Below are 23,538 nucleotides of genomic sequence, written 5' to 3' on the forward strand. Positions count from 1 at the left end.
AGAAAGTCTACGGGCAATGTTCGCCGCCCACGGTCTACCGGACATCTTGGTCAGCGACAATGGCCCGTGCTTCACAAGCACTGAATCCAGGACTTCATGGCAGGCAATGGAATTAACCATGTTAGAACGACACCGTTCAAGCCGGCCTCAAACGGCCAGGCAGAACGAGCAGTGCAGATAATCAAACAGAGGATGCTCAGATTCCAAGGGGGTTCCCTACAAACCCGCTTATCACGCCTCCTGTTGGCCTATAGATCCCGACCACACTCGCTCACAGGGGTTCCACCCGCAGAGCTACTAATGAAAAGGATGCTCAAAACCCGATTATCCCTTATACACCCCACCATGAAAGAAATTGTCGAGAGCAGGCGCCAGTCATAATATCACTACCATGACAGGAATGCGAGGGTGCGATGTATTGATGTAAATGATCCTGTTTTTGTCCTCAACTACGCTGCAGGGCCCAAATGGCTCGCAGGCACTGTGGTTGCCAAAGAGGGAAATAGGATTCTGGTAGTTAAACTTACCAATGGACAAATCTGCCGCAAACATGTGGATCAAACAAAAAGGAGGTTCAGCAACCCCATAGAAGAAGCAGAGGAAGAACACGATATAGAGTTCACTCCACCACAGGTGACCGAACACCGGAACCAAAGGGAGGAGAGCCCAGTCACTGTGGGCAGTCCGGACAGGCCTGAGGCACTGCAAACAGCAGACACTCAGGCCAGCGCCCAACAACCGGAGCCCCAACTCAGGCGCTCTACAAGGGAGCGTAAACCACCAGAGAGACTCAACCTGTGATCCCAATAAGACTTTGGGGGGGGAGGTGATGTCATGTATTCAACCAGCATTGTAACCCATGTATAAACTGACCTAAGTTGTACACCGTGAGAACACTGACCACTAGGTGGGAGACACTCCTAACCTGGACCTTCAGGTATAAAAGGGGAAGCTCCACCCACCTTCATCACTTGAGTGCTAAGGAATAAAGGACAGGTCACAGACTGACCTTCTCTCAAGCATGGGCCTCATGTGCATTTATACTGTGTAGTAAGGACGTATCAGGGTACATGGCACACTCTGTAATGACTGCAGAAAATGTTTGTGCTTACACAGGCCCAGGTTCAGATCCCAGGATTCTGCACTGAAGATGGATGTCAGCTGGCCCTCCAGGCAGCTGATTCCACTGCCTTCATCACCTGCTCTTGCTCATGCAGGCTTTTTGCTGCTGTTGGTGCGCCCAGCTCAAACTGATCCCCTGAATTTCCTGGAGTGGATGTACCTATGCTGGTGCTAGCTAGGGTTGAATGAGTGATGTTGAGTGTTGAGGTATTGGTTTCCTGGCTGCCATTTGGGCTTGCAGCTTTTTCTTTAGGGGCATCTATAGAAGCAGGAGAATGGTGCCTGAAAAACACTGCCTCAGCCAGAGTTTACATAGCTAATAATGTGCATCATGGAGGTTTGCTACAGTGAGCGAGTGAGTGTTTAGAAGAATAACAAGAAAATGATGGAATCAGCTTTGCTCTTCAAAGCGACTTTCTGCTTCACCCATGCCCAATCTCTCTAGTTTTCCAGTCATGGTCATGGTCATACAGAATGATGAATCCAAGCTGAGAGACCTCTGGCTGTTTGCATTTTCAGATGCTGGTAGTTTTTAGGGGTACATGTATAAATGACAACTCTGTACTACATTGCAGTTTGTGTGTGAATGAATGAAAATGCACTATGCAGGATAACTATGTAGTAAGTTTCTTTTGTGGGGGGCGTGTTTTGAAATGGTCATAGAACAACAGGCGAGTTTTATATGACTGTGATAAAGTGTGCCCTGCTGCAGCAAAGGCCTGCATATAAAGCTCCAGTGAAGCAGTTTCGGAGGGCTTATCCTACAAGCATTAGTTAGGGTGCAGTTGGGTGAGAAGAAACTTGTGGGGCTCTATATACCTTTCCCATCTACTTGATATAGTGTAGTGTTGGCTAGTCTTACTTCGGCAGATTTCCTGAGGCTATAAACTTTTTTCATCACCTGCCTCTGCACGTTGGAGACAACATTCATTCTATCATCCACCTCTAGCCAATCAGCAAGCAGAGGAGGGTACCATACGAGGTTAAAGGAACTTTCCTTTCGTGCATTTTGTTTAAAAAAAATTCGAAGTTTCCATCAGTAAACTGAGCTGACTTGCCCCTTGTTGTGTCAAGTCTATAAACAGCACTTGCAGCCTTTCACAGATACAGCTGCGTGCATTTGGCCATTCCACCCCCGATATTGATGAGAAAGAGAAAAGAACTTGCATTTCTATAGCGCTTTTCACAATCTCAAGATATCACAAAGTGCTTTCCAGCCAATGAAGTACTTTTGAATTGTAATCACTTTTGTAATTTAAGAGCGTGGCAGTTAATTTGTGCACAGCAAGCTCCCACAAACAGCAATGTGATGATGACCAGATAATCTGTTTTTGGTTGAGGTATAAATATTGGCTGGGACACTGGGAAGAACTCCCTTGCTCTTCTTAAAAATAGTTCTGTGGGATCTTTTACATTCACCTGAGAGGGCAGATGAGATCGTTTAACATCTCATCTGAAAGACAGCACCTCTGACAGTGCAGCACTCCTTCAGTACTGCAATGGAGTGTCAGTCTGGATTTTTGTGCTCAAGTCTTTGGAGAGGGTCTTGAACCCACAGTTTTCTGAGCTCCAAGTGCCATGCCCAATCCAGGCTGGGAACTCCATCCGCGATATGTAATGGGCCTGATGATTTGATCGAGCCAGAGTTGTTTTGGTGAATGCTGAGCCTGCTGTTCCTAGGTCTCGCTACTTGAGGGCCAGGAGAATATTCACTTTAGTGAGAGCTTGCTGGTGCTGCTGTGCTTGTAACCACCAGATGGCAGAATGGTTCTGTACCTAATCACTTCCTGTATCAGGACGGTGTTCATGGATTCCTCGTATATAACTGGATACTTCTCCATCACTACCTTAATGTCGATCAGATTAGGAACTTTATCCAGGATATTCCCACATATCTCCTCTACCATCTAAAAAACAAAATGAACATCGGTTGCATTTTGAATCAAACTTACTGAGTGATTTCAGCGCTGTACAGTTTTCTTGGCCTCTGAGCACCCCAGTTCCAGCTAAGCATTACATGAGTAGTCCTAGCTAACCACCCAACTGGGTTGATGGTAGGGTTGCCAACCCTCCCGGATTGTCATAAGGTCTCCAGGAATTAAAGATTAATCTTCAGGACACTGATGAGCAGTGGCAGACATTGAAGGAGATATTTCATAACTCTCAACAAAAATATATTCCAATGAGAAGGAAAGGCTGTAAGAGAAGGGATAACCATCCGTGGCTAACTAAGAAAATAAGGGATGGTATCAAATTGAAAACAAGGGCATACAATGTGTCCAAGACTAGTGGGAGACCAGAGGATTGGGAAACTTTTAAAAGCTAGCAAAGAACGCCTAAAAAAATAATAATAGAGAGGGTGGATAGATTATGAAAGTAACCTAGCATGAAATATAAAAACAGAAAACAGATAGTAAGAGTTTCTACAGGTACAAGAGTGGCTAAAGTAAATGTTGGTCCCTTAGAGGATGAGACTGGGGAATTAATAATGGTGAACAGGGAAATATACAAATATTTTGTATCGGTCTTCACAGTAGAAGACACTAAAAACATCCCAATAGAAGATAATCAAGGGGCTATAGGGAGGGAGGAACTTAATACAATTACTATCACTAAAGAAGTAGTACTTGGTAAAATAATGGGACTAAAAGCAGACAAGTCCCCTGGACTTGATGGCCTGCACCCTAGGGTCTTAAAATAAGTGGCTGCAGAAATAGTGGATACATTGGTTGTATTTTGGCGAGGTCCCAGCAGATTGGAAAACCGCAAATGTAACACCCCTATTTAAAAAAGGAGGCAGACAGAAAGCATGAAATTATAGACCGGTTAGCCTAACATCTGTAGTTGGGAAAATGTTGGAGTCCATTAATAAGGAAGCAGTAGCAGGACATTTGGAAATGCATAATTCAATCAAGCAGAGTCAGTATGGATTTAATGAAAGGGAAATCATGTTTGACAAATTTGCTGGAGTTCTTCGAGGATGTAACGAGCAGGGTGGATAAGGGGCAACCAGTGGATATGGTGTATTTGGATTTTCAGAAGGCATTCGATAAGCTGCCACATAAAAGGTTACTGCACAACATAAAAGTTCACGGGGTTAGGTGTAATACATTAGCGTGGATAGAGGATTGGCTAACTAACAGAAAACAGAGAGTTGGGATAAATGGGTCATTTTTCGGTTAGCAAACAGTAACTCGTGGGGTGCCGCAGGGATCGGTGCTGGGTTGTCAACTATTTACAATCTATATTAATGACTTGGATGAAGGGACTGAGTGTAATGTAGCCAAGTTTTCTGATGATAAAAGATGGGTAGGAAAGCAAATTGTGAGGAGGACACAAAAAACCTGCAAAGGGATATAGACAGGCTATGTGAGTGGGCAAAAATTTGGCAGATGGAGTATAATGTGGGAAAATGTGAGCTTATCCACTTTGGCAGAAATAATAGAGAAGCAGATTATTATTTAAATGGAGAAAAATTGCAAATTGTTTCAGTACAGAGGGACCTGGGGGTCCTTGTGCATGAAACACAAAAAGTTAGTACGCGGGTACAGCAAGTAATCAGGAAGGCAAATGGAATGTTGGCCTTTATTGCAAGGGGGATAGAGTATAAAAGCAGAGGTCCTGCTACATCTGTACAGGGTATTGGTGAGGCCACACCTAGAGTACTGCATACAGTTTTGGTCTCCGTATTTAAGAAAGGATGTACTTGCATTGAAGGCTGTTCAGAGAAGGTTCACTCGGTTGATTCCGGAGATTAGGGGGTTGACTTATGAAGATAGGTTGGGTCTATACTCATTGGAGTTCAAAAGAATGAGTGGTGATCTTATCGAAACATTCAAGATAATGGGCCCAAATTTGCCCAGGAGTTGCTCCGTTTTTTTTTGGAGCAACTTGATTTTTCTGGAGTATCTTAAAAATCCCCATTTAATTTGCGCCAGTGTAAGTGAGGTCGTTAGGATTTTTTTTAGTTTAGTTTTTTTTTTCAAAAGGGGGCATTACCAGCCACCTACGCCCGTTTTGGCCATTTAAGCCAGTTTGGACAGCTAATAGTTGCTCCAAACTAACTTAGGCCAGTGTATGTGGCCGCACAGAAAACCCTTGCGGAGAGTTAAGAAATCAGTGCAGGTAGCCAGAGATGGGTTGGTGGAGGGGGGGAAGGGAAGCTGAGAGGACCTTGAAAAGCACTAAACACCTTCACAACAACATTCAAGAAGCATTAAAAACCATCAATAATAAATAAAAAATAAAACTTAAGTCATACCTTCACGACTCAGCCCGGGAAGACAGCAGGCTGGCCGGTGCGAGAGGCCACTCGGCTGGGGATAGATGCGGGTGGGTGGGACGCCCGTGTGGGAGAGAGAGAGCACAGGCCACATACAGGCTCGCATAACACACAGCAGGCTGGGCTCGCAGAACACAGAGGCTGCAGGAATGAACCAGGCTGTAACAGGCTGGGGCGGGGGATGTGGGTGGTGGAAGAGGAGGGAGAGAGAAGTCACATGACTGAAGGGGGGAGGGGGAGAGAACAAAAGACCTTTGTGGTTCATATACACACCTTGGGGGGAGGGAGAAATGCAAAACTCTGCTATGCTGCCTGCTTTGCAGCCATTTTTCATCTTCTTTGACCATTGAAAGTTTAACTTTTACTTTAAGTATGGGTGCAGCAATATCAATGCCACGAATTTTGCAACGGCATCATTGTGCTACGTAGGAGACAATTGATTAGAGCTCATCACATCAGAACCATCAGAGCCCGTAGGCTGCTGGGCAGGAGGCCTTAGCCATTTCGGCAATTTCGAGTCGGGCATTTGTATCCGGACCTGAGTGAGGCAGATTGTGTCAGAAATGTTGTCCATGAGATCTGTGAGTTGCTGAGACCAGATTTACAGCCAAGAAGCGGCAGGTGGACTGTCTTGCCTGTTGAAGTGAAGTTTGCAGCTGCACTTTCCTTCTATGCCTCGGGATCGTTTCAAGCTACAACTGGAGATGTGTGCGCCATCTCTCAACATGGAATACATGTCTCCATTCACCAGGTCATGGCTGCACTGTATGTGCAGAGGAATAACTTCATCAAGTTCCCAATGACCACCCAAGCAATGCATGACAGGGCTGTGGGGTTCTCAAGGTTTGCTGGCTTCCCAAAGGTACAGGGCTGCATTGATTGTATCCACATCGCCTTGTGAGCACCTGTGGAAGATGCCAAGCAGTTCAGGAATAGAAAAGGCTTCCACTCCATTAATGTGCAGCTCGTGTGTGGCAACATGCATCGCATCATGTAAGTCGATGCAAAATACCCTGGCATCACCCATGATGCGTTCATCCTACGTAACAGCGTTATAATCTGACATGTTTGAGCAGCAGCCAGAAGGGCAGAGCTGGCGACTGGGAGACAAAGGGTACGGCCTCACCACCTGGCTCATGACGCGCCTACGCGTAACCTGGACGGAAGCTGACCATCAATGCTAAAAGACGCACATTACGACGAACAGCATCATAGAGAGGACCATTGGCATCTTGAAACAGCATTTCCGATGCCTGGACCATTTCCGGAGGCAACTTGCAATATTCCCCTGAGATTGTCGGTCAGTCAGTCGATTGTGTGCTGCATGCTGCATAACTTAGCCATCATGAGGCAGCAGCAGCTGATAGTGGAAGACCTACCTGCGGTGAGAGTGGCTGATGATAATGATTTGGAAGATGCAGGTGATGAGCAGGAGGAGGTGGTGGAGGAGGATGATGACTAGGATGAGGAAACCATGCAAGTGCCTGAGGCCGGAGCACGACATCGGAGGTGGGTGGGCCATCGTGCTCCTTTAACGATTGCTCGAGCCTTGCGCTAGCAGCTCATCCGTGAATGCTTTACTGATGCCTGAGGGCTCAGCGACAACTATTACGCATGGACATGTTTATTTTTTGCAGTTGTTCCTAAATGTTGTGTTGTGTTTAATGTAAAATATATTTTTTTGAAAAGTTTACAATGTACTTCACTTTAGTGTAATAAAATAATTATTGTATCAAACTTTACTTTAATATGACTCTTTAAGATCACTTAAAAACTTTAAGATCACTTATAAAGTTGTAAATTTACATAACTTTCAAAAAACTTTCAATTTGTAAACAGTTACAGCAGTAACATCAACAACAACAACAGCAGCAAAGAAAGGCTGCACTCATCTTTCATCCACATCTTGGTGAATGTGCACTTCTTCATGCGGGGTGGGGGGAGGTGGGGGCAGGTATTTATGTGGAGGGCCCAGCTTGGATCTCTTCAGAGGCTGATGCGAAGGTTGCAGTGGGAGTGGCAGTTGATTCTGTCAATGGCGCATGGCCTGGCTGTGTTCCCTTATTGCAGCAGCTACCTCACACATGCCCTCCCTGATGGTCTGTGCCATCGTTCCCACTGCCTCTGACATTCCCTCCCTCTATTCCCTCACTGATGTTCCCGGAAATCATTCTCATTTCCTGTGCTATTACTGTTATTTCTCCCGACAGTCCCATTACCTCATCACCCACCCCACTGATGGTGTGTACGGGTGATCGGGTAAGGTTAATGCTTTCCCCACTCAATGCCATCATCTGAACCACATCTGTTGCATCCTGCATTGCAGGAGAGCGTGGTTGATTTCTCCTTCCCCCTCACCCTGGGTCTGCCTCGCAGCACCCCCCCCCCCCCCCACCCCCAGTGGGAGGCGCAGGCTGGAACCATGGGGCACTGGGTGAACCATGGGGCACTGGGTGTTCCATGCTGTGTCCCACCACCACTGGGACCCGCAACCTTGAGACTTGGAAAACCATGCAATGTCATATCAGAAGTTAAAGCACTATATATGGACGGGGACAGGCTGAAACTAAAGAATGTTGCACCAGAACTCATGGAAGTGTTTGGCAACGCGAAGTCCGTTAACGTGGCCTCAAACATTTTCATTTCAACATTGTTGCCTTCATGCATCTCCATGCCCACCCCTTCCCCCCCCCGCCCTCCCAAGTCGGTCTGCAGGGTCAGGCTCATACGCATCTGAATCTTCTTCTGGATCTTCAGGATTGGCCTCAGGTTCTGCAAAATATAATGGAACAGTCAAATGGTTAGCAGCACAGGAGGGGGCAGGATGGGTGGCATGAATAGGCTCACACATAGCAGGTCAGGCAGCAGGTTGATTTGAAGGGCCACGATGAATTTTCAGGACTTACCTTCTCCCTCGCGTGTGGGCCCAGCTTGTGCAGTACTGATTGTTTTTCTCCAGGTAGGACCCATCAAAGCAGCGACCCTCTGTTCCAAGGGTGTCAGTAGGTGCAGATTGGATCAACTGGGACTTTATACACTGGTGTTGTGGGACAATTTCTTCTGCAAAGATGAAAATTCAATTTTTTAAGAGAGGGTGTCTTTCTGCTGGGTGGGACATATATATACAGCTGGTCACATTTACAATTGCAATTGCATTGAATAAATGAAAATATTACTTACACTAACTACTTGACCAAGGTCCTGCCATTTCTTTTTACACTGGCTTCCAGATCTCTTGGTGTTCACCAATGCGCAGAAATCTACTGCAACTTGGTTCCAGTGTTTCTTCATTTCTTTGGGTGGCACTTTTGTGCGACCTCTGTTGCTAGTATCAAGCTCCAGCCATCTGTTTTCAATGACATCAACTGGTATCTCCACTTCGTCATGCAAGAAATTCTTCGTTCTTGGTACACGTTGTTGCATTGCTGTATTGAATTGACACTCAGTGATTTTTCAAAACACACAGTCCTTACTTTGCATGCAGCAATGATTTTCACCTATGCAGCACTCCTTCTGGAACTTTAGCAACAACACAAAGCACTCACTGATTCCAGCAGCTGATTTCTTCCACAGCATTCCTCACAGCACTCCTTCAGGCACCAAAAATCAATCAGAAGCCTTCCCCTTTAAAAATGGCCAATGTTCCAATGCGCATGCGCAATGCTGCCAGCACTCTTTCAGCCGCACGGCCCTAGCTCTGCCCCCCCCTCCCCCCCAATGGAATTGCCACGCCGCGCCAAGCACAAGGACAGTCGACAGAGCAGCGAGAATACAAGGATAACTTTTCGGTGCCGTTTTGAACTTAGGAAGTCGACGCATCTCACGTGAGTACACCGAAAAAACCGGAGGGCCAAATTTTGGCCCAATGAGAGGGCTGGACAAGTTGGATGTAGAGAATATATTTCCACTCATGGGGAAACTAAAACTAGGGGGCATAGTCTCAGAATAAGGAGACACCCATTTAAAACTGAGATGAGGAGGAATTTCTTCTCTCTGAGGGTTGTAAATCTATGGAATTCTGCCCCAGAGAGCTGTGGAAGCTGGGTCATTAAATATACTTAAGGCAGAGATAGACAGATTTTTGAGCGATAAGGTAATAAAGGGTTATAGGGAGCAGGCAGGGAAGTGGAGCTGAGTCTATGATCAGATCAGCCATGATCTTATTAAATGACGGAGCAAGCTCGAGGGGTGAAATGGCCTACTCCTGTTCCTATTTCTTGTGTTCTTGTGCTGCGAACAACTCGGGAGAAAAATCATAGGGATATTAAAAAAATTGTGTTGATTGGTTATATAACACTATTGGAGATGGGTTAAAAAAGCTGTTTGAGTCAAGAATCACCCATTTGGATAACAAAGAATGTGTTCGCTTTACAATTTGTGTGGGAATCCTGTGCAGATGGACGTGTTGGGTGACCAATGGCAGGATGTTGGAGTTGGGAGGTCATGTGATGAAACCTCCAGGAATACGTCGAACCAGAGTTGGCAACCTCTAGGAGATGGTAACGAGACAGATCAGAGGTAAACGTGGCAATATATTACTTTAGAAATAAGAGCAGATAAAACTAAGAACTTTTTCCTTCTGAAATAGTTGGAGGTGTGCACTAAGCTGGGAAAATTCCAGCTGTAAGCAATCAGGATAATTGGGAAATTTTTGGATATATATATATAAATATTTTGTAAACACTGCTTCTACTTGCCTACTGGGCCCTCTGGCTTTTTCCTTTTACCTGCCGTTTTAGGGGAACTGCTTAAGCTTCAGTGGGAGGTGATGGTGATGGTGGTGGTGGGGGTGGGGAGGCGGATGACGGTCACATAACATTAGAAACATAAGGTATAGGAGCAGGAGTAGGCTATTTGGCCCCTCGAGCCTGCTCCACCATTCAATAAGATCATGGCTGATGTGAACTTGGCCTCAACTACACTTTCTTGCCCGTTCCCCATAACCCTTGACTCCCCTATTGTTCAAAACTCTGTCTATCTCTACTTTAAATATATTCAATGACCCAGCCTCAATAGCTCTCTGGGGTACAGAATTCCAAAGATTCACGACCCTCTGAGTGAAGAAATACCTCCTCATCTCCGTTTTAAATGTCGACCCCTTATTCTGAAACTATGCCCCCTAGTTCTAGATTCTCCCAGGAGGAGGAACATCCTCTCGGCACCTGCCCCGGCCAGCCCCCTCAGAATCTCATACGTTTCAATAATATCACCTTTCATTCTTCTAAACTCTAATGAGTATAAACCCAACCTGCCCAACCTTTCTTCAGAAGACAGCCCCTTCATCTCAAGAATTAACCTAGTGAACCTTCTCTGAACAGCCTCCAAAGCAAGCATATCCTTCCTTAAATACGGAGACCAAAACTGTACGCAGTACTCTAGGTGTGGCCTCACCAATACCCTGTACAGTTGTAGCAGGATTTGCATGTTCAGGCATGAACTCATTGAATGGCGGTGCAGGCTCGAAGGTGCGAATGGCCTACTCCTGCACCTATTTTCTATGTTTCTATGTCTATGACTGCTCTGCTTTTATACTCCATCCCCCTTGCAATAAAGGCCAACATTCTATTTGCCTTCCTAATTACTTGCTGTACCTGCATGCTAACTTTTTGTGTTTCATGTACAAGGACCCCCAGATCCCTCTGTACCGCAGCATTTTGTAGTCTCTTTCCATTTAAATAATAATTTGCTTTTTTATTCTTCCTACTAAAGTGGATAACATCACATTTTACCACATTATACTCCATCTGCCAAATGTTTTCCCACTCACTTAGGCTATCTATATCCCTTTGCAGATTCTTTGTGTCCTCTTCACAACTTGCTTTCCCACTTTGTGTTATCAGCAAATTTAGCTACATTAAACACAACCCCTTCATCCAAGTCATTAATATAGATTGTAAATAGTTGCGGTCTCAGCACTGATCCCTGAGGCACCCCACTAATTACTAGTTGCCAACTGGAAAATGACCCATTTATCCCGACTTTCTGTTTTCGGTTAGTTGGTCAATCCTCTATCCATGCTAATATATTACCCCCCAACCCCATGAGCTTTTATCTTGTGCAGTAAACTTTTACATGGCACCTTATCAAATGTCTTCTGGAAATCCAAATACACCACATCCACTGCTTCCCCCTTATCCTGCTTGTTACATCCTCAAAAAATTTAGCAAATTTGTCAAACATGATTTCCCTTTCATAAAACCATGCTGACTCTGCTTGATTGTATTATGCTTTTCCATATGTCCTGCTACTACTTCCTTTAATAATGGACTCCAGCATTTTCCCAATGACAGCTATTAGGCTAACTGGTCTATAGTTTCCTGCTTTCTGTCTCCCTCCTTTCTGAAATAGGGGTGTTACATTTGCAGTTTTACAATCTGCTGGGACCTCCCAGAATCCAGGGAATTTTGGTGGATTACAACCAATGCATCCACTATCTCTGCAGCTACTTCTTTTTAGACCCTAGAATGCAAGCCATCAGGTCCAAGGGACTTGTCCACCTTTAGTCCCATTAGTTTGCCTAGTACTTTATCTCTAGTGATAGTGATTGTTTTATTGTTTTATGTTCCCCTCTCCCTATAGCCACTTGATTATCTATTATTATTGGGGTGCTTTTAGTGTCTTCCACCGTGAAGATCGATACAAAATATTTGTTCAAAGTCTCTGCCATTTCCCTGTTCCCCATTATTAATTCCCCAGTCTCATCCTTTAAGGAACCAACGTTTACTTTTAGTTACTCTCTTCCTTTTTATATACCTGTAGAAGCTCTTGCTGTCTGTTTTTATATTTCTTGCTAATTTACTTTCATAATCTATCTACTGTCTCATTTTTTAATCGCCTTTTGCTGGTTTCTAATTTCCCAATCCACTGGTCTACCACTAATCTTTGCAACGTTGTATGCCTTTGTTTTCAATTTGACACCATCCTTAACTACCTTAGTTAGCCACAGATGGTTCATCCTTCTCACGGCAAGCTATAGGTCCACAAGTGAAAAAGATCAGCGTTGACAGCAATTCTTTGTCTGAAACATGTCTTTTACCCCCAAAGGCACTAACTCTTGCTGCGATACATTTCCATGAGGACAAGTTGTCCCCCAGTACCTCATCCTAGAGGTAAATTCTCATTTATGAGCTTAGATAGTCAGTGTTGATTGGCTATTCAACCCCGAGGAGCACTGCAGCAAGCCCAATCCTATTCCTATCCAATGCCCACACATGTGGACTTTCGAGTAAAAGTCACTGAATGGTGATCAGGTGGACTCCTGGCTGCTTTTCATTCCGCATATCTAACTGAGGGGTACAGAGACCAATTGTCGTGGCCCTGAGGCCAACTATTGTGGCCTTGAGGTCAATTGTATTGGCTAAACTGCTGGGCAGCTGAGATCAGTTAACTCACCACACCACAAACCTGGGACCTTTCTGGTCTGTATGGTTCAGTACCACATCAGGCAGTGCATTTACCCATTAAACAACCACTGGGGCCATGGAACACATTCTGCTCACAACACGCAAGCCATTTAATTCACTGAATAAAAATGTCAGTTTACAAGGTTTGTGGGGTGATGTCCAGAGAATTTATTAATTCTTCAGATCATCTTGCCAGTTTGGTCTTGGGAAGGTTAGAATGCTTTTTGCCAGTTTTAAATTTAGTGAATGGATTCCTCATGCACGAAGGCATTGTCGCTTTGATTGGGACCTAAAGAAAATGACACCCCCACGGCCCCCTGCATCAAGCTTATTGAATAAATATGTGGCACAGTAAAAGCTGCAGTAAAGTTCTGCATTTATTCAAAGTTGTGTCTGTGCAATAAGCATTTCCCGCAGACCCAAATACAAATTTAGATTTCTGCACATTGGAAATGGAATTCGCCTCTCTCAAGGTGTACTGAATTTAGTCCAATCTAATTCAGACACAACCAGCATTGTCCATAATTAAGCACTAAACTGGCAGACTTACTCAGAAAGGACACAACGATGACTAGTATGAGAAATGGACACACTCACTGGTGCAGTGGGCGACACTTGACTGAAGATGGAGCTAAGGTACATTGCTAAGAAAGCTATAGGCAGCTTTATCTTGCCACTAGACTGTGCTATACTTGGCCGAGGAGTGGTCGATGTTGACACAGGGTGGCCAAAGTGAAAAGTGTACCATTCCACATCACAATTCAACCAGATATATACAAGTAAAGAGTCTAGTTCTAACACACTGTGATGAGTAACAAGCAGTTAATTGATGCATACCTCTTCTACTCCTTTGCCCCTGCTGGCTGATGTTTTAGGCTGAAGCAGGATGAGGCAGTTTAACAACACAAAGGTTTCATTCTGGGCAAATGTGATATTTGCATTATCATGCAGTCCAAATATTTCTGGGGTGTCATTAATTGGGAGAACCCTGATGTACTCCAGGTAGCCCTGTTGGAGAATTGAATCAGATGCAAGTTAAGAAATATCTACTGCGCATTGTTTTTTTGTGCATTTGGTATAGATCTGTGTAAACACACACATATACACATACAGCACCAACTTCTGGTACCCAAGGCTAAAGTTTTATAAACTAAAATATCACAATTAATCTACAATCCTTTTTTGGTTTGTCTTGTAGATGGGTGACTGATATTAAACTGAAGCACATGAAAAAAATCAGGAAATGTAATTTTCATAATGACAAGTTAGATTGACATAGCAATCCTCAAACAATGGAACATCTGCTTACGCCCTCTTAAAGGGCCCAAGTTTCCACATGATATGCGCCTGATTTTTAGGAGCAACTGGTGGAGAACGAACTATCTTAGAAATCGCAATTCTCCACATTTTTTTTTCTGCAGTTCTAGTGAGGTAGAACAGTTCTACTTTGGAACAGAATTTTTTCTTCAAAAGGAGGCGTGTCCGGCCACTGACGCCTGATTTCAAAGTTTCCACAGTGAAAACGTACTCCAAATTAAAGTAGAATGGAGCAAGTGAAGATTTTTGTAGAACTGAAAAAACCTGTTCTACACATTAAAAAATCAGGCGCAGGTTACAAATTAGGCGTCCAGAACGAAGTGGGGGGGGGGGGGGGGGGGAGGGAAGTCATTAAATTCTACAATAAATTCTTATTTATACTTCTACAAATATTATACAAATAAATCCAACCTGAATAAACATTTATAAGCAAAGAAAAGATTAAATAAACCATCTTTCTAACTGTGTGAAAGTGCTTCAGCCATCGTTCGTTCCCGCGAGGGCGGGAGCCGTTCCGTGCATTCCCGCCGGGGCGGGGGGGGGGGGGGGGGGGGGAAGAGCCGTTCAGTGCGTTCCCGCAGGGGCAGGAGGGGAGAGCTGTTCAGTGCGTTCCCGCGGTGGGGGGGGGAGCCGTTCAGTGCGTTCCCACCGGGGCGGGGGGGGGAGAGCCGTTCAGTGCGTTCCGGAGGGGGGGGGGGGGGAGAGCCGTTCAGTGCGTTCCCACCAGGGTGGGAGGGGGGGGGGGAGAGCCGTTCAGTGCGTTCCGGAGGGGGGGGGGGGGAGAGCCGTTCAGTGCGTTCCCACCAGGGTGGGAGGGGGGGGGGGAGAGCCGTTCAGTGCGTTCCCGTGGGGGCGGGAGGGGGGGGGAGGGGAGAGCCGTTCAGTGCGTTCCCGACGGCGGGCGGAGGTGGGGAGGGAAACGGCTGCCTCAACTTTCTGAGGCTTTCTCACTGCTGTAAGAAGCCTCAGTGCTGATGTGCTGATGGCAATGTGCTTTTATTAAAAAATGTTCAAAAATTAAACAGCTACAAAGAACTACAAAAATGGCCGAGTGCCAATGTTTCCTTCACACTGCGCGTGCGCGAACGCTGCAACGCGCACGCGCAGCGTTGCCGGCAGGAAAAAAACTAATTAAAATAGTACCCGCCCCCTCCCACTTACAAAATCGGCGCGTGTGTAGTCTCCGCCCCCCTGCACGCCGCGCCAGGCAGGCAAGGAGCTGCAGGGCGCTCGAGAATAGCGCGGTTTTTTTTAGGCGCTGTTTTAGGCGCGCAAAACGGGCGCCCAGCTCGGAGGGGCGCCCGTTTTTTTTCGTGTGGAAACTTGGGCTCAAAGTTTGTTTTACAGTCCTTATAACTGTTTGCCAAACATCTTAATTTTGTGTTGCAAATTCTGATATCACGCTCCCTGTGCCCAAATTTATATATATCAACAACAATGACCCCAGAGTATATCACTTGCAACCCTTCGCCAATTCAAGCAACACGCATTAACCCTAACCCTGTGTTCTGCCTATCCGGCAACTCTATCCATACTGCTACCTTTCCCCTTATATTATATGCCTGAATTTTTGCAAGAAGCTTCTTGTGATGCAGTTTATTAATCACCTTTTGAAAATTCCTATACACTACAACTATTGCAATCCCTTTCTCTATTCAATCACAAAAAAAAAACGATTACATTTGCCAAACCTGTCTTGCTTTTAATAAATCCATGTTGGTTGCACTTGATTATCCCATGTACCTCTGAATGCTCATTAATTTATTCTTGAATTATGGATGCTAAGAGCTTACACAACTTTCGACTAACTGGTCTGTATTAACCTAGTTTATCCTTCGCTCCCTTCTTAAACAGAGATGTTACATTGACAATCGTCCAGTCCACAACACAATTTGCAAAGCTAAGGAAATTGAAAAATTGTGGCAGTGGACTCTGCTTTCTCCTCCCAGACTTATTTCCACAGCCTATGATGCAAGCCATCAGAACTCGGTGCCATGTCCACCTTGAATTCTGCTACTTTTATCAGAGCTAATTCTTTTTCTATAGTTATCTCGAAGAAGAATGCAGTAGGGCATCAATTTGTCATAATTTCAGGTATACCCAATAGTCCATTACTTTTATTGCAAGGGTAAAAAGCAAAGTACACAAAAACAGAGTTCGCAGTAGTGATAGATTTGTAAATTTCTGAAAGGTGTTGTGGGATTTATTTTCGAGCTGAGTCTGGTACATTTTCTGTCATTTTGGAGCCTAGTGTAATTATGCCTATCAAGCCAAAAATAATTTATTCTGGAAAGGCCTTTGGTCACTTCGGGCTTACTTACTACCTGAAAGTGTTCACTTCATCACTTCCTGTTCTTCCTTCAAAAATCTGCTCAAAACCCATCTCTTCATCAGGCTTTTGGTTAACCCTTCTAATTTCCCCTTTCCTGACTTAGTGGGCTCAATTTTCCCCAGTGATTTGCGCCTTTTTTTGGAGCAGGCTGCTTTTTTTTTGGCCTAAGTTTAAAAACCACAGTTTCCCCAATCAATTTGCACCAGCGTAACTCAGTTAGTTACGATTTTTTTAGGTATTTTTTTTCAGCCAAAGGGGGTGTAACCTGCCACCCACGCAAATTCTGGCCAGTTAGACAAGTTTGGCCAGCTGAGAGTTGCTCCAGTTCTTCTTAGGCCAGCGCATGTGGCCTCTGCAGAAAAGCTTTCTGGAGAGTGAAGGAAATTGGCGCAGGTAAGGAAATCGGCGCAGGTAAGTGCAGCAGATGCCCGGACAGCAGAGTAGGAGAGGTACGAGAGAGGGGGAGAGGGGGGAGCCTTTCGGGTATAGTTGGGTGCAGGGACCGAGAGGGAGGAGGCCATTCGGCCTGGGATAGGGGTGGGAGAGCGGACCGGTAAGCCACTCGATCAAGGACTAGGGGTGGGGGAGCGGACCGGGAGGCCATTCGGCCAGGGCTAGGGGAGTGGACCACAAGGCCATTCGGCCAGGGCTAAGGGCGGGGGAGTGGACTGGGAGGCCATTCGGCCCGAGATAGGGGCGGGGAGCGGACTGGGAGGCCACTCGGCCAGAGATAGGGGCGGGGGAGCGGACTGGGAGGCCATTCGGCCAGGGCTAAAGGCGGGGGAGTGGACTGGGAGGCCATTCGGCCAGGGCTAAAGGCGGGGGAGTGGACTGGGAGGCCATTCGGCCAGGGATAGGGGCGGGGGAGTGGACTGGGAGGCCATTCGGCCAGGGCTAAAGGCGGGGGAGTGGACCGGGAGGCCATTCGGCCAGAGATAGGGGCGGGGGGAGTGGACTGGGAGGCCATTCGGCCAGAGATAGGGGCAGGGGAGTGGACTGGGAGGCCATTCGGCCAGAGATAGGGGCGGGGAAGTGGACCGGGAGGCCATTCGGCCAGAGATAGGGGCGGGGGAGTGGACCGGGAGGCCATTTGGCCAGAAATAGGGGCGGGGGAGTGGACCGGGAGGCCACTCGTCCAGGGTGGGGGAGGAGGAGAAGAGGAAAGGACCAGGAGGCCATTCGGCCAGGGCTAGGGGCGGAGGAGCGGCCCGGCAGATCACTTGGTTGGGGGAGCAGACCGGCAGATCACAGATCACTCGGTCAGGGCTCGGGTTGGGGGAGCGGACCGGGAGGTCACTTGGTTGGGGGAGCGGGGGAGCGGACCAGCAGGTCACTCGGCCAGGGCTAGGGGAGGGGAGCAGACTGGCAGGTCACTTGGTTGATGGAGCTGACTGGCAGGTCACTGGGCCTGGGATAGGGATGGGGATCGGCACCAGCACCAGTGGGGCGGGGGGAGGGGGGGTGGACTTTAATGAATAGAGGTAAGTTGCTGCAATGTATTTTAATGTGTTTTTAAGTTGATGCAATGTGTTTTAACGTGTTGCGAGCTGGCTGTATGTTTCACTTTGCAGCTTTAGCTCGCATTGTGTCCCTGGTTACCATGGCAACCTGATCATTTTAGTGCAGATCAAAGCTCCACCCCCAAAACTAAAGGACAGATTAGGCTGCACCACAATGAAGAAATCAAATGGGGAAACTTAGAACATTTTTTTTTGGCATACTTGGGCCTCAAAAAAATGGGCGTAACTCTTCAAGTACACCAAAAAAATGCTTTGGAGGAAATTGAGCCCAGTCAGTGTCTGTTATCTATGCACATGCTTTAAGTGCCTTGCCCTTGTAGCTTTTTTATGTTAAAGGTGCAATTTTATTTTGAATTCTTGGCAATTTATGCAAGTGCTTGGACAAAAATGCTCAAATAAAGCTAGTTTACACTAGGAAATAAAAATATTCTCTTTATTTAAAAAAGACAGCTCCAAACCTTTATGTCAGATAACAGTTGGATAAGCCCTAAAAGTTCTTTAGAGAAAAATGAAACGTTTTAAACGCTGCACTTTAACAGCTTATTTGCTATTTGTAAGTTCCTTGGGGACAAACACTAATATACATAGCTGTAACTGTGATGTGCAGAAACCATCAGAACACTGTCAATGTTTTCTGCCTCAAGGTCATGTGCAACCAATAGGGGGAGACAGCAACATCTGATTGGTTGTAACCACCCAGTTTCCAATCAAGTCGTTCTCTGACAGGCTCCAGTCTCACTTTCCCACTAATCTGCTTGTTGTCAGTCCCAGAAAAAAAAGTTGATTTTTATTGTGAAACACTAAAAGGCTGCCTCATGGATTAAAAAAAACTGATCCGTGGCATGTATGAGAAAGAAAGACTTGCCATTTCTTGTCTCTAAAACACCTCAAAACACTTCACATACATTGACGTATAATGACTGTTGTAAGATAGGGAAATACAGCAGCCATTTTGCACACAGCAAGGACCAAGCAATGAGATGAATGACTGGCTTTTGGTTGTCCATGCACTGGGAGAACTCGTTCTTCAAACAGTGGCATAAGATCTTCAATATCTACCTGAACAGGCACACAAGGCTTCTATTAAAAAGGTCAAAGATTACATTTTGTTCGATTATCAAGGGATTATGGAGCAAAGGCAGGTACTGGAGTTGAGGTATAGATCAGTCATATACTAACTAAATGGTGGAGCAGGCCCAAGGATGAATAGCCAACTCCTGCTCCTACGTTCCTAGCACTGAAAGGGTCGCACCTCGAAGTGTCAGCCTAGATTATGCACACCATATCCTGGAGTGGGACTTGAATCCATAGACTTAGAAGTGAGAGTGCTACCAACTGAGGCAACCTGCTATTAAGGGATAGTTTTCTGAATTTGCACTCCCAGTGTGGAACCTCACGTTCAAAAGAGCAAACTGGAAATTTGGCCATCCACTGTGCACAATTTTCCAACCACAATGGCAGGCAAGACTTCCACTGAGTGCGCAAATTTGAAAAATTACCCCTTTATAGTTTTGATATGTCAATTTAGAACAAGGATCATTAGCACGTTAACTTTACAAATCTGCTTAGAAGTGTACTTTACGAATAATAAAAGGAGTGAATAAAAATGGTAGCTTAAAAAGAAATTCTGCACTTGCTTCAAGCTCATTGTCAGTACTGATCTGCTTGTAGATTCCAGACGTTGAGTATTCATGACCTTCTTCTAGGACGTCTGGATTATAAAAGTCCGCCAAAATGTTCATTATACATCGTCTGTCCCAGTCATCTGTCACACGACCTCCGTAATTAATCTCCCCAGCTGTATACTTCAGCACCTGTGAGGACAAGACAGCATACCATTAGACTATTTTGATAAAAACTCAAAGTATTTTGGCCTCAACAGTTTAATATCAGATTCACAGCCTCTTGGCAAACTGCACATTCCACCTTACTAACTGGTAATAATTCCCATGTTTTAAAACCGGGAGGGTTTGAAGGTGAGCATTAAGAAATCAAAGCAACAATGACAATTAACTCGCATCCCTGCTGTTGAACATCACTGTGTCAGCTTCTGTACTTGTCAGGGTTCCTTTTGTATTTAATGGCAAAATGTATATGCTCACATATGGTAGTATATGTCTTGGTATCAGCTCCTGTACTGGTTTTGTTTGCACTGGGCACTGAAGCAGTCCAGAGGAGGTAGTCAGTCAGTTGGAGGGTTGGTTTCCAGGCATGTGCCTTGGCTGTCTTGGACAAGATCTAGGAAGCGCCGGTAATGAGAATCCTGCCCAGTTTATATCCTTATTTGCAGTACTCACTGGACAACCATTTGTCCGATGAGTCCAACTATTTGGATTCCTTGTCTGTGGGATCATAGTTCTTGTGCTGGACTGGTGTTTTTCCAGGTGGAAGATAGTACAGGTTTAATTTCCCTTATCCAGAACTCCCTTATCCGGAACCACCCCTCGTCCAGAACCATTCCTGGCCACTGGGTGGCACGTGTGCAGAACTCTGACATGAACAAATTGAAATCCTTCCTCACTGCTGACTCCCGCAATCGCTGGCTTGACCCCGTGATCCACTGCCGCCAACACCCCCGCCATGATCTCTCTGCCGCACTTCCAGTCCCAAGCCAGTCAGTCCCGACATCCCCTTGCTCAGTACCTGTACTATCCAATTTAACATGACCACCGCTCGTCCAGAAAAATCCGTTATCCAGGTCCCAAGGGTTCTGGATAAGGAAGGTTCAACCTGTACTGATCAATGATAAGTGTCCAAATACTGCAGGCCTAAACAGTGGCTTGGCACATTCATGTTTGGGGTTGCCAACCCTCCAGGATTGTCCTGGAGTGTCAAGGAATTGAACATTGATCTTCAGGACACTGCTGCGAGTAATTTGGGAGAAAAATCATTGAGACATTAAAAAGATTATGTGCTTTCAAAAAAAAATTATTTTAACACTTCACTTATTGGGCTCAATTGTGGCCCTCCCCAACTTTGGCCGCTGTCTGGCCTCCTCCCTGTGGTCACACAGCGTGGCCAGTTGAGTCGGGGGTGGAGCTAGCGCCCTGCGCCAAAAACAGTGCTGGGACGTCTACACATGCGCAGTGGAGTCCGGTGCCAATGTCTGCGCATGCGCAGTAGCGCTGAAAGTTGGCAGTCAGCCATTTTTAAAGAAATACATAGCTGCTTGTGTTTTGGTGCCAGAAGAAGTGCTGTGGAATGAAATTAACTGCTGAATTCAAGAAGCAGTGCTCTGTTAATATCAGTGCTGCATGCCTGCAAAAGTGCCAGAAGGAGTGTTGTATTTCTGAAAATAATTGCTGCATGCAAAATAAGGACTGTGTGTTTGGAAAAAATCTAAGAGCATTGGAAAAGTGATATGTCTCAGAGCAGCTGTAGCAATACAGCAATGTAGCGACGTGCACCAAGAATGAAGACTTTCTTGCATGACGAAGTGGAGTACTAGTTGATGTCAGTGAGAACAGATGGCAGGAGCTGGATATCAGCAGAGGTCGCACAAAAGTGCCACCCAAAGAAATGAAGAAACACTGGAACCAAGTTGCAGTAGATTTCTGCGCATTGGTGAACACCAAGAGATCTGGAAGCCAGTGTAAAAAGAAATGGCAGGACCTTGGTCAAGTAGTTAGTGTAAGTAATATTTTCATTTATTCAATGCAATTACAATTGTGAATGTGACCAGCTGTACATGTCCCACCCAGCAGAAAGACACCCTCTCTAAAAAGTTGCATTTTCATCTTTGCAGAAGAAATTGCCCCACAACAAAAGGGAAAGAACTTGAACAAGACGAGACCCGCCAAATCTGCATCCACTGACACCCTTGGAAGAGAGGGTCGCTGCTTTGATGGGTTCTACCTGGAGAAAAACAATCAGAACTGAACAAGCTGGGCCCACACGCGAGTGAGAAGGTAAGTCCTGAAAATCCATCGTGGCCCTTCAAATCAACCTGCGGGAGAAAGTAGAAGTCGGGCTAGATCGGCTTCAGCGCGAAGGCATTATATCGCCAGTGGAATTTAATGACTGGGCCAGTCCCATTGTCCCCGTTCTTAAAAGTGAGGGACAATTAGAATCAGTGAGGATTATAAAGTAACCATAAACCGAGTATCATTACAGGACCAGTACCTGCTACCCTGGGCGGAGGATTTGTTCACGACCTTGTCGGGCGGAAAGCTGTTTTCGAAATTTGACCTCACCTTGGTGTACATGACCCAGGAGCTGGCGGAATCGTCCAAGAAGCTGACGTGCATAAACACACACAAGGGGCTGTTCGTATACAACCGATGCCCCTTCGGGATCCGTTCAGCAGCTGCAATCTTCCAACGAAACATGGCGAGCCTGCTTAAATCTGTCCCGGGAACGGTTGTCTTCCAAGACGACATCTTGATCACTGGACACGACACCACTGAACATCTCCATAACCTGGAAAAGGTGCCACGTCAATTAAATCGAGCAGGTCTAAGATTGAAATGAACCAAATGCATCTTCTTGGCACCAGAGGTGGAATTCCTGCGAAGGAGAATCGCAGCAGATGGCATCAGACTCTCAGACTCCAAGATGGAAGCGATTCAGAAGGCCCCGAGACCACGCAACACGACAGAGCTGCGCTCGTTCCTAGGACTACTGAACTACTTTTGTAACTTTCTGCCTGGGCTGAGCACTTTGCTTGAACCATTACATGTACTGATCCGTAAGGGTGATGACTGGGTCTGGGGTAAAAATCAAGAAACTGGCTTCGAGAAGGCCAGAAACTTATTGTGTTCAAACAAACTACTGGCACTGTATGATCCCTGCGAGCATCTTGCCTTAGCGTGCAATGCGTCATCCTACAGGATCGGGTGTGTGCTTCAGCAAGCGAGTGTGTTGGGTAAGCTCCAACCTGTAGCGTATGCGTCCCGCAGCCTTTCCAAGGCTGAAAGGGGATACAGCATGGTCGAAAAGGAGGCCCTAGCTTGTGTGTATGCGGTAAAAAAGATGTACCAGTACCTATTTGGCCGGCGGTTCGAACTAGAAACTGACCACAAGCCGCTCAGGTCGTTATTCTCTGAGAGCAAAGGCATCAATAGTAACGCCTCAGCTCGCATTCAGAGGTGGGCATTAGCGCTGTCCGCTTATGACTACACGATCCGCCACAGACCAGGCAGATGCGCTCAGCCGGCTCCCGATCGCCACTACCGAGGGTGAAGCGGAGCAGCCCGGGGAACTGGTCATGGCCATGGAAGTCTTTGAGGGCGAAGGGTCACTTTTCAAGCGGAAACTGGGCAACCACATATGGAGAGATGCATGGCGATTTTAAGCCGTTTCACCGGCACAAGGACGAGTTATCCGTCCAGGCCGACTGCATTTTGTGGGGAAATCGCGTAGTCGTGCCCAAAAAGGGCAGAGATTTATTTGTCAAAGATCTCCATAGCACACACCCTGGCATTGTAATGATGAAAGCCATTGTGAGATCGCACGTGTGGTGGTCCGGCATTGACGCAGACTTAGAGTCGTGCGTACGCTGGTGTAACATGTGCGCGCAACTCAGCAACGCACCCAGGGAAGCCATCCTGAGCCTGTGGTCCT

The 23,538-nt window shown here is 46.1% G+C and overlaps 1 protein-coding gene across 6 annotated transcripts in view; it reads right to left on the reverse strand.

Moving 5' to 3' along the window:
* dnah1 (dynein, axonemal, heavy chain 1) overlaps positions 1 to 23,538 on the reverse strand; it is a 668,552-nt gene that overhangs the window by 51,292 nt on the left and 593,722 nt on the right. For 5 of the 6 annotated variants that reach the window (XM_070895813.1, XM_070895814.1, XM_070895812.1 and 2 more), the window contains 3 exons: positions 19,614 to 19,790; positions 13,645 to 13,815; positions 2,899 to 3,029 (listed from right to left, as the gene is read on the reverse strand). In XM_070895813.1, the coding sequence (XP_070751914.1) occupies positions 2,899 to 3,029; positions 13,645 to 13,815; positions 19,614 to 19,790 (479 nt within the window). Of the gene's footprint in view, positions 1 to 2,898; positions 3,030 to 13,644; positions 13,816 to 19,613; positions 19,791 to 23,538 lie in introns of those variants that run through there. The other variant, XM_070895815.1, reaches the window with a different exon arrangement.

The sequence above is a fragment of the Pristiophorus japonicus genome, chromosome 12 (genome assembly GCF_044704955.1).
Source record: "Pristiophorus japonicus isolate sPriJap1 chromosome 12, sPriJap1.hap1, whole genome shotgun sequence".
NCBI lineage: Eukaryota > Metazoa > Chordata > Chondrichthyes > Pristiophoridae > Pristiophorus > Pristiophorus japonicus.